The sequence below is a fragment of the Eutrigla gurnardus genome (genome assembly GCF_963514095.1).
Source record: "Eutrigla gurnardus genome assembly, chromosome: 18".
NCBI lineage: Eukaryota > Metazoa > Chordata > Actinopteri > Perciformes > Triglidae > Eutrigla > Eutrigla gurnardus.
This window is the reverse complement of record NC_139929.1, coordinates 23,865,318-23,877,740: the sequence shown is the minus strand read 5'-3', so window position 1 is coordinate 23,877,740 and position 12,423 is coordinate 23,865,318. Positions and strand designations below refer to the sequence as shown.

General features: G+C 40.0%; 1 protein-coding gene across 1 annotated transcript; it reads left to right on the top strand.

Annotated features, from left to right (window-relative positions):
• The first annotated feature begins 1,018 nt into the window (after window positions 1-1,018).
• LOC311028894 (uncharacterized protein) lies at window positions 1,019-11,760 on the top strand. The gene is made up of 5 exons (XM_084033694.1): window positions 1,019-1,131; window positions 9,391-9,499; window positions 10,284-10,403; window positions 10,566-10,644; window positions 11,397-11,760. The coding sequence occupies exons 1-5, from the start codon at window positions 1,034-1,036 to the stop codon at window positions 11,486-11,488; spliced, it is 498 nt and encodes a 165-aa protein (XP_083889820.1). The 5' UTR covers window positions 1,019-1,033; the 3' UTR covers window positions 11,489-11,760.
• Window positions 11,761-12,423: the final 663 nt, after the last annotated feature.

The window sequence follows — 12,423 nt, the reverse complement described above, 5'->3', positions numbered from 1 at the left end:
TAATTCCAAGAACATCTCCAGCATGTCAGATTGGTTCTGTCACAGTCTATGTTCAAGCTGAGAAGTGTAAGTTTCATGCTTTCTTTTAGTTTTATGGTGGAGAATGGGCAAGGTTCAGGCAGTGGCCAAATGGCAAACTCCTTCAACCAGAAAGCAACTTCAGAGGTTTCTGACTATTGTCAAGTTGCTACACTGCTAACCAAGCTAATGCCAGTGAAAGGTCCCTTTGTGTGGTCACCTACAGCCAAGGTTGCATTTGTTTAATTGAAATGCTTGTTTTCATCTGCTCCTGTGCTGTCTTACTCTGATTGCACAGCTCAGTTTGTAGTAGAGGATGATGCCTTGGACTCTGGTGTTGGGGCGGTAATCTCCCAGCACTCCACCTCCGACAGGAAACTGCACCCCTCTGCTTATGATGTGGTGAGCTGCTGGCGGTCATTTTTGCAAATATTTTTTTTGGCATAGACGCCTTTTATTAGCAGTGGACAGAAAGGAAACACAGGAGAGAGAGGGGGTGTGACATGCAGCAAAGGACCTCCGGCCGGGATTCGAACCGGGGTCGGCTGCCTATGTGCGTACGTTTACATGGCATGCGCTCTAACCACTCCGCCACCTGCGCGCCGGTTCAGGAGGTCTAAGAGGATCATCCGGCTCCTGAGGCTTGTCCACCAAACTGGCTATTCGTTCCTCCGTCAGCCTGTCTCCAGTGCTCCATTTGGGACATGCTTACAAGGTTGCATGCCATCCATGTTTTGATCAGCTCTTATTCAGCAACATGTCTCTGCCTGATCTGTCTGCATGCGCAGTTAGGCATCTCATGGGATGGACCATAGAGTGTATTATTAGTTGCAGCAGAAGTAGCCGACAGTGAAAGAGCCTCTTCTTTGTGTCTCCTCTTAACTAAATTGAATTTAGGCTGTTTCCTTTTCAGAGAAGCACATGATCACCTTGTGATGTTATGCCTGTCAGTCAGCTGAGCTGCTGTCAGAGTTGTATGTCCTGGTTCAACTTCGCTGTGTTAGTCTGGAACGACATGCATCCAGTCCGCTGGTTACTTGCTATCCTAATGGCATTGGATGCCTCGGGCCTTTGCTGTGGTGGACCTCTCCACGCTCAGTGCAAAGTGGAATGGTATGTTTGATTTCTATTGAACATATTTTAATAGGATAATTTCCTTTACAAATACTACTTCTTATGTCATAACTCCACACAAATCTCAAGTTTCTCTAACATATAATTATTTATTATGTTGTATTTGCAAACTGATGCTTATTCATTGAATGTCCTAAAGTAGTATCCTTTTTACTGAATGTATTTGGAATGTCTCTGCATTGGTTTGTACTGAATATATTCTTTCTCTGCAAGGTTGTTACAAAATATCTGAAATAAATCTAACATATGCTGTTTATTTTACTACTTTGTCTACGCATGTCTGTAGATTTCTCCTAAATGCACCAAAAGTTATCAATCAATGTGCTTTCCTACACTGTGAGAAGAGTGTGTGGATGAAGCATTACATTTTTCAGTTTGACTCATTGAGGCGATGCTAGTTAGCTAGCTAGATTGCTTTCCATGCAACAGTTTTAGCTGGACTGCACAGTTTACAACTTACTGTTCATAATGGAACTTTACATTAGTTTATGTTAATCTGTAGATAGATAGACAGATAGATACTTTATTGATGCTGAAGGAAAGTCAAGATGCTTATCAATAATGCATCTGCATGCTAATTGCATACTGGCTGTTGTTATGGGTTGAAATGGATAGGTAATTGCTGTCATAGTCTGTTAAATAAAATACAGTTTAACAGAACTACTATATAGCCAGATGCATTGGTTTTCAGCTGATAAGACGTGGTTTCTTGGGGTTTAGTTACACTTTAATGATCAGAAAACAATATTTTTATTACAGTATTTTCCAATTATTTATTTATTTATTATTTATTATTTATCCAACTATTTAAACTGAAACACAGAGAACATAACCTCTTCTCAAGTCTCCAAAAGTAAAAACACATTTTCTGCTTTCACACTTTTTAAATGCACTGAACACAGTTCTCTGCATAAGACGCAACAATCTGACATAAAGTCAAGTTTGCCATTTCAAAACACTGCCATTCAAAATAACACTACATGAGCTAATTGTTACCATTTCAATCAGGAAGTAAGCATGAAAAGACCACAGGTTGCAGAGAGAGGGAGGGTGAGAATGAGACTTTCAAATCTTGCCTCTTCTTTTTCTAAATGTTCTTGTTCAGTTGTAAATATATATGCTTTGCATATGCTGCACTGACTTGCTTGGTGAAAAATCAAAAAATAGATGTTAACAACATCAACAGCATGTGTGTGTGTCTGCAAATATGTGTGCATGTGAACAATCTGAAGAATCTACAATTTGAATCATTTGAGTATTATGGCAAAACATACTAAAGATGAGAGTGCTTTCCATTATGCCCAACAGTGTGTAGTTGGTGAGACACAAATCTGGTAATATGAATGAAATGTGTGCCATTTTTTGCAGAAGTTTGATTTGCTATATGTAGTTTTGGTTGCAGTGCTTCATTTTGCAGGATATATGAGGTATTTTGTAGTTTGGGTGTATGGTTTTGTGAATTGAGTTTAGTATTTTGATAAAACCAGCCTAGTTTGCAAAATTGCAAAGTTTTAGCAATTGGAAAACAACTGTAAGGTCAGTAATCAACTGTGTCATGTGTCATGGTGACATCTTAACATTATTCAGCTGCAGTGTCTTCACATTGAAGTGAATTGTATCTCAAACTCTGAGTCAGAAATCTTAATTTCACGACATGTAGCCTACATCCAACTGAACTTGGCTATTTACCTACGCCTTGTTGGGACACAAATGCTAGGGTAGAATGCTTTGACTCATATGTGAACAAAATGAAACACAACTTTTAAGTGAATTCATAGTTTAAGTTTAAGTTTATTTATTTAAAATAGGGACAATACATATTAATGGACATATACATGTAAATATGCAAGATCATAGCCAACAGGTAATTTCCATCTTTAGTCCCTTCGGCAGGTTGATGTTAACATAAGATTAATAAGACAACAGTGACAACAAGTATAACAATTAATGACAACAAGTATAACAATTAGTCTTAATAGCCAGTATGAGCAGGAGTTATAACAGAGAAAGAAAAATATGTCCTTGAAAACATAATAGGACAGGGGTCAGGGGACCATACATATTTCGCTAGTATATAAAATGCTAAAATTAGATATCAAAAGTCTGATTAAAGTGCAGAGTGCTATAGTGACAGGTACGGCAGTGACAGGTACGACAGGGCGGTGACTATGCCCACCACACTATGTGAGGACTTCACAGTCCTTAACAAAGCAAATAAGAAGATTGCTGACCTGAAGGAGGACATCCGTCGGCTTTCTGATGAACTGAAAAAGAAGGACTCACTCCTGTCCAGTTTCCTGGAAGTGGCATCTGAGCAGTCCAAACAAATCATTTCCCTCAACGCAACCATCTGGGACACCGTTCACTGGGACCCTGCCACCAACCTTCGACTTTCCTCCTGCTCAACTCCTAACCATCAGGAGTCATGGGCCGAGGTGGTGGTCCGTGGTAGAAACAGTCGGACGGCCCGGTCTGCCTCGCCACCTCACCTGGACCTCTCCAACCGCTACACGGTACTGTCAGAGGACGCCACGGCCCACCCAGGTGACCCAGCTGTCACCCCGGCTGCTCCGACTCGCCCTCGTCTGGGCCCATCGCCGAGAACGACACCTGCCGACACTGTCAATGCACCTCTACGGGAAAACAGTGTTCAGGCAGCCTGCCACTCTGCCGTGAGGCTGGATAAACGGTCGTTGACCGAAGCAACAGCGTCTTCTCGCCGTAAAAATGTTAAAGGACGCTGTACTCAGGCGGTCTGGATGTCTTCCTTGCCCTGAGCCTAGAGGGGATCCTCCTTCCGGGTTCAAGCCCCGCGCTCTACCAGGCCATGGGAGTCCACAGCCGTCATCTCCCCGTCTTCGTCCCCTCTTTTCCCCGACCACACTGATAACCGGGGACTCAACCATCAGGAATATTCGCTTCTTCAATGCTGTCACTCGCTGTTTCCCAGGAACCATTGTACCCGATATCCTGGAGAAGCTCCCGGGACTGTTGCTCTCACTCCTCTCCTCTATCAGCCGGGTGATAGCTCACGTAGGAACTAACGACTTGGCTCGTCAGCAGTCAGAGCTGACCAAAAAGGATTTTAAGGATCTTTTATGCTTTTTAAGTTCCTGTGGTAAGTCTGTTTTTATTTCTGGCCAGATCCCCACAGTGGCCCGTGGAGCAGGGCGTTTTAGCAGATTACTCAGTCTCCACAAATGGCTCCAGTCTACCTGCAGTGCCCTCAACATTGGTTTTATTGACAATTTTAACCTGTTTTGGGGGCGTTCAACCTTCTTCAGGAGTGATGGACTCCATCCCAACACGTTGGGTAGCCGCATGCTTGCGGCTAATCTACAGTATGCTGTACAATCCGCTGCATGTGAATGACTGTTTACTTTTTCTTCTTCGTCCCCTCCCTCACCTGCCCTTCCTCTGTCAACAACACCAAACCATGTCCCACCTGATACCACTAGCTCCCCCTTATGGAAAGATCAAAACACAGCTTTTCCTGTTCCTGTCCACATCACTAACAGAGTTAAAGTGAAACACCACCACCACCACCACAGTAAACCAACTCATGGGGTGAATTTTTTTAATCTTACACCCATATACACACACACACACAGTTGTCGGCCAATTCACCCCTGACCCTGAATATGGCACTTTTAAATGTAAGATCTCTTTTAAATAAGACATTTTTAATTAATGACCTGATTTTAGATAATAATATTGACTGCATGTTTTTAACAGAAACATGGCTGAACACTGATGGACCAATAACACTCATTGAAGCCTCACCACCGAATTACAATTTTTCATTTACGAATAGAATAGACAGAAAAGGTGGCGGCACAGCAGCCATCCATTCAGCATCACTTGGTTTTAAGGACATTACATTTGGACAATACACATCTTTTGAATATCACTCTTTTGTTTTCAGCAACCCTCCCATACTCTGTTTAACAGTTTACAGACCACCAAAACGTTGCACTTCTTTTATTTCAGATTTTTCAGAACTTCTCACAATCATTCACACAAACTACGAGAGGGTCATTATCTCAGGTGATTTTAATATACACGTGGACAATCAACCAGACACTTTTACCTTGGAATTTATAAACTTACTCAATTTTACAAATTTTACTCAACACATTACCCAGCCTACCCATAACAGAGGACACATGTTGGATCTTTTAATTACCCACGGCCTGTCTGTCAACATCTCCTCAGTGATTGATGTAGGTCTGTCTGATCATTTCTGTGTCTTTTTTAATGTCTGTGATTTTATACAACAGGATATGCCATATGTCAGGAAATGCTATCTTACTAATGAAGTGACTGCAAATTGTATTAATCTTTTACACAACGCTCCTGCAGACATTTTACCCGCCTCATGTGATTTTATAGTAGATAGTTTTTTTTTTTTTATATTTTTTTGAGGCATAGACGCCCTTTGCAGTGGATAGATCGGAAACATGAGGAGAGAGAGGGGATGTGACATGCAGCAAAGGACCTCCGGCCGGGATTCGAACCGGGGTGGGCTGCGTATGTACGTTCGTACATGGTATGCGCTTAAACCACTCCGCCAACTGCGCTCCCATAGTAGATAGTAGATAGTTTTAACAGTAAAATGAGATCAATCCTTGACACAGTTGCTCCACTCACAAGATCACTACCAAACCAACTCCTCCCTGGCATAATGAACAAACTAGACAGCTAAAAAGAAACTGTAGAAGAGCAGAAAGAAGGTGGAAAAAATGACAAATTAACTGTGAACTACCAAATTTTCCTTGAGCATTTGAACATTTAGCAATTAAAGATGCAAGACAATCACATTTTTCAAAACTGATAGCTGACAACCGGAACAACCTTAAAAATCCTATTCACAACAATTGACCATCTTATTAACCCTGCTTTTATGAAGTCTAGCAGTGAGTCGTCCATTTCTAAATGGCAAGATTTTGCAGATCACTTTAGAAGTAAAATAGATGACATTAGATCACTTTTATCCAAAGACCAGAATCTCAATTTTATCACTACAGAACCTTTGTTTTTACATGAGGAAACACTAGAGAAGTTTGTCCTGGTTGATGCCGAGATGCTTGGCAAAGTGTCTTCTCAACTAAAACCAGCAACCTGCATTTTAAATCCCATTCCCACTTCCTTTATTAAAACATTTTATAGCTCTTTTAAGGATGAGTTACTTAACATTGTAAATTACTCTCTTCAGATGGGTGTTTTTCCTACAGCACTTAAGACTGCCACAGTCAAACCCCTTCTGAAGAGAAACAATTTAGATCCCTCCATACTAAATAATTACAGACCAGTATCCAATCTACCATTTTTAAGCAAAATTTTAGAGAAACTTGTTTTTAATCAGTTAAATGATTTAATGATAACCCATGAAATCTATGAAATGTACCAATCAGGTTTTAGGACAAACCATAGCACTGAGACTGCACTAGTAAAAATTGTTAACGACCTCAGGTTCAATTTGGACAGGACAAAACCATCTATTTTAGTACTTCTTGATTTAAGTGCAGCCTTTGATACAGTGGACCATTTAATTCTTTTAGACAGACTTCGCAACCAGGTTGGAATCTCTGGTACTGTTTTTAACTGGTTTAAATCTTATCTCACTGACAGAACATTTTTCGTGAGTATGGAGGGATACTCATCTAAGAGCTACAAAATTACCTGTGGTGTCCCGCAAGGCTCAATTTTAGGTCCAACACGTTTTAACCTATACATGCTGCCACTTGGGAACGTCATCAGGAAGCACGGTATTAACTTCCACAGTTAGGCTGATGACACACAGCTGTATATCGCCGTGTCTCCTGATGACCCAGGTCCAATCGATGCCCTTTTTAACTGTATTTTAGATATCAAGTCCTGGATGGCAAAACATTTTCTTCAGCTCAACCAGGACAAAACCGAGGTCTTATTTATTGGTTCTGAAGCTCAAAGACAGATGATTAATACAGAATTGAACGCCCTGGCATTAAAACCGGCCAAGTAAAAAACCTTGGTGTCATTTTCGATTCAGACCTCAGTTTTAACCCACACATCAGAAACATAACTAAGACAGCTTTTTATCATCTAAAAAACATTGCCAGAGTGAGACCGTTCCTCTCCTAAGCCAGTACAGAGACACTAATGCATGCTTTTATCACCTGCCGCATTGATTATTGCAACGCTGTACTTTCTGGTCTCCCAAAAAAGAACTTAGCTCAGTTACAACTTCTCCAAAACTCTGCAGCACGAGTGTTAACTAAGACCAGAAAGAGAGCACACATCACACCAATTTTAAAGTCTCTGCACTGGCTACCTGTCTGCTTCAGGATTGATTTTAAGATCCTTTTATTAGTTTTTAAAGCTCTTAATGGCCTTGGCCCAACTTATTTATCAGATTTTCTTTTATCGTATGAACCCTCCAGGGCCCTCCGGTCCTCTGGTCACGGCCTTTTAACTATCCCAAAAGTGAGAACAAAAACTCACGGTGAGGCCGCCTTTCAATACCGCGGTCCACGTTTGTGGAACAGCCTACCAGAGGACCTGAGGGCACTGGAGAATGTTGATACTTTTAAGAGCAACCTTAAGACCTACCTTTTTAGGCTGGCTTTTAGCTGAATTCTATTTATTTATTGTTTTTTATCCTGCTTAAACCTGGTTTTATTCTCTTTATTCACTTTCTATTCATTTATTTATTTTAATAAATCTTGTTTTACTTTATTTATGATTATTTATTTTTCCGACTTTTAAACCTCTTTTTTTTCTCTCTCTTAGTTAGTTTTAGAGTTTTATCTTTATCTTTATCTTTTATCTGTAGTACGTCATTGTTTGCTCCCTGCTGCTGAGTTGTTGCGCTGATAGAGTCTGAAGGAGTCTGAGTCTTAGCTAGCAGAGTTGGAGGCCCAGCTAGCAGAGGTAAAGGTCCAGCTAGCTGAGGTAGAGGCCCAGCTAGCACTGGAGGTGGTCCAGCTAGTCGTGGGGCTAGTCCAGTTAAATATTGAGGCCCAGGATTTAGTTCAACATCACCAGCCAAGAGAAGTATCTGCAAAAGATTAAAAATACCCAGGAGTGGTCTACCTGTGACAGCCTCTTCCTGTTCACCTGGGGGTGGCCTGGCATGGCTATAGTCCAGTACTCTTGTGAACAGCATGTGCTGACTCCATCTGGCTGGATACAGGGTTAGATTGTCCCTTTTTCATGTTGAACTCAGCAGAAGATAGATCGTTATCCACACAACAGAGAAAGACGTTGATAGCACAATCCAAGGTCTTTTTTGCTCTTTGGATTACTTTTTCAGCTTTTTCAGCAAACACACAGGACCTGCCAGCCTGTGTGTCCGCGCCTCGGCAGCCATCTTGGAGATGGGGCCAGGAGCCATAGCCATAGTGAAATTGTCAAATGTTTCCCAAACTTCTGTGGCAGTACTTGCATGGCTGCAAGTGTAATGAAGTTGACAAAATAGGAGAAAAGCAATAAGAGTGAAGCCAGTTTGTCCGCTGGGTATGGTCATGAAAGGGAAGGCCATGGTGTCTTTAGGACTGTCCATCACATCTTCATATTTCCTGTGTGCAACTAGTATGCGGCCTGCAAAGTGCATTTGAGGCCATGTGTAGAGTATTGGCAGAAAATGTTGTGAGCATAAAGCATGAATATTTTGTAATTCATCACTTACAAAAGCAACTGCACAAATGGATTGAATTAAATGCTCATGTCTACAACACATGATGTTACACTGTAATCAGGTTAGAGAGAAATAAACTGAAACGGAATATTCTAGACTTCCCTGAGGTTGGAATATACATCATTTTATTTTCATTCTTTATCAAATATTCAGCCATGTTTAATGTTTCTAGTCAAATGACATGTAATGACTTTAAAGTTCCCAGTCGAAACACAGAGCAGGAAAACGCATGTTTTCTCTCTTCAGCTGAGCTCCAGACTTGAGCAGAGAAGAACAACAGGCCAATATCTGACATGTAATTATATGACGGCAGGTTTACTTCAATTTGATCTTTATTTTATTCATTGATTTCATTCAAATTAAATATGAAAAATTAGCACACATAGTTAAAGTACTGTTGTCACATAAAATACTGCTGTGATAAGCAATAATATCAAGTGAGAGACTTCATAACAAAGACTAAAAACTGATTGTCCACAAGATGGCATTGTTTCTTTTATAATGTGGTTTCAGGACAACGTGAGGATGCTCATTCAGTCATTGCTTTTTGTCTCCTGCAGGTTCTTTGGGATACCATGCAAAGAGGTTTATGAGTCCCTGGTGTCACAGATTAACAAGTGGAGGACCATGGCAGGGTGCGCCATGGGAGGACAGAGGTGCCTCTATAAGGTGTGTGTGTGTGTGTGTGTGTGTGTGTGTGTGTGTGTGTGTGCTTGCGTGCAACAGTGGACTTGAAAAAGAAATAAACGTTAATACTGCATACTGTCAATGATATTAATGCATGTTGCATATTTACTGCACAATATTACTATTTATTGGAGGATAGCTGACTTACTGAAGTACATTCTATATCTGCAGGTCTTTAGACCTGCTAGTGGCATGTCTCCATGGAAGGCATTATTAAGATGAAATGGGTCCACAGGTTTGGGACTGAAACAATTTTAAAATTATAGGACATACTGACGTTTGTGTTTCAGAACGAGGCACCTTCACAACCACTGGGCAGATCACCATGAAATTCTATAGGAAGGCTTCTAAAGGCTTTGATGGCCCTCTGAATTTCCCTCTAGACGAAAGCCCCCTAATCACTTTTAGCTTCCAAATTTTGACACCCTCGATACACAAAAAATCTTACGAAACTTAGTACACATCAGAGAAGATTGAAACATGATACAGTTATTGTTTTTAGTGGCTCCATAGCGCTTAAATTCTGTTTGTTTTTCAGGTGTGAAGTACAATGCATTTCTCTTTAATATATATGTATGTTCAGCAAAGCTTTGCAATTAATTTCAGCATTCTAGCATTCAAATGCATTTCCTGCAAGAAATGTATTTCCTAGTTATACATTGAGCTGACGGGATAAATTGGCCTGCTTGGTTGACCAAGGAAAACTTGATACAATATATCTGTGTTCCTTGTGTTTCAATCAAATGTAATTTATTGTCCTGTGCAGCTGCAGTCTGCGTCTGTCCACTTTATAGCGGCCAAACACACCACTCCCTTTAAGAGGTATGTGGATGACATCAACTTCCGGCTGGTCTCCTATCACTTCTTCACTTCCTGTCACGTGTCGGTAGGTTTTCATTCCCCTTTAATTCATGATCTGACAGTGTCTAGCTTATTGTCCATGTCATCCAACCACTGACACTAACCAGTCTCTACCCCCTGTGTACCTCTCTATCTTAACATTACTCTAAAATATTCCTGTTTCATATAGTTGTGACTCTGTCTCTAGGCCATGTCCATCTCTGAGACCTGGTACACCATTAAAGACCATGGCATGAACTACTGCAACCTCTACAACCTCATAGAAGGTAGGACCAGAGCAGAGTATGCTAATCATGATTAAACTCAAAGGAAATTAAATAATACACATACTGTGAATGAGCTTATTTAATGTTGTCATGTCAAATAATTTTTTTCCCAAAAAAATATTGCACATGTTGTGCCTTAATCTATATGCTGTTCATCTTATAGCGAAGCATCTCTAGGATCACTGCTGCTGTACTGTATATCAGCTTGTTGGTCTCAGTTGTGGAAGCATTCAAATCTTCTAGCAGACATTCAGAGGGTTTGTCACTTAGGCATGGTAATCTACCACATGGGGCTCCAGGTATCCAGCTTGTTTATATCTTCAATCAGCTGCCATTGTGTTAAGGCAATCTGCTCTTATTTGGGCTTGGAACCCAATCTCAGTGCTCTGAACAGAGTCCTGGCTCTGCCTTGCTGTAACACCGTTGTTATACCTCATCAATCTCTAGTTGTTTTAGCAGTTTGTGTTTGCATTGGAACATTGAGCTAGTAGTTGTTTCTAAGTTACCTTAGGTGTTTCGAAGCATCCATTTATCCCACATCCTCAACAGGGTTACACAATATATATATATATATATATATATATATATATATATATATATATATATATATTGGGAAACAAAATGTTATGCCATGTATGAATAAAGACAATGAAGTAAGCAGTATTCCGTATTCCATATTTTACACAATATTTCAACATACAGTTCTCTTGAGATTCTCATCCTAACTGTTTCTCATGTCATTTGTTGAACAGGAAGTGGTCTCACTGAAGCCAGAGGTTATAAAGAGGTCACCAGTGACTTCCTGTGTACGCAACGCTCCTCAGCTAACTGCACCATCTACTGACCAGATACCATCACACTATATTAACAGTAACCATTTACATGTAAGACATTTTCATTTTCTTATTTGGTTGAACAAACACAGGACATCACCTGCTTGCTGCTGTTGTGTTTGTGAGTTCATTGTCTATTTAAAAAAAAAAAAAAAAAAAGACATTATTCAGTCTAGTGAACAGAGTTTTAATTTGTTCTTACACTCTGATTAAACTTTGTCTACTTTGACATTACATCCGCTGACAGAGATGATGAAAGGCACACAGTCCTACTATGGGCCCTTAGACTAACTTGAAATTAATTATCAAGCATATACTCATACAGCATGTACTTCGAAACACAAAATAAATGGTTGCCTCCTCCCTTTCCTCTCAGTCTTGTTGTCCAATTTTGACAGTGATGTACTGTATAACTGCTTTATTGTTTATTTCAGTCAATTGTTTTATGTTTATTTGATACTTTATCCACTGGACACTACTCAACAATTTATTCAAGGACAAGATTTCAATTTTGCTTGGATCTTTTTCAGGTCAGAATATTCTTACAGAAGGAAGAACATGCCTTTATTTATACATAATGCAAACCAAACAGGAAACAAAGTCCATGGCAGGTGTGGTTCCTCAAAAACAAGGGTGATAAAACATCCTCAAATGTACAACAAATGTACACAGAAAAAATACATAGAAACATTTATTAAAAACAGCAACACAAATACTACACTTTCAAAAACATTTTGGAACTATGATCAAATATACATATATATATGATTAAATATACACACACATATATATATATATATATATATATATATACATGTATATATATATGTATGTTGAACCGGACCAGTACTTTTATAATAAAAATGCCGCTCTCTGCAAAATCCGCTGCCTGCTTGTGGCCACTTGCTCGTTCAGCTCTGCTCCTGTTGACTAGAAACATGTGCGA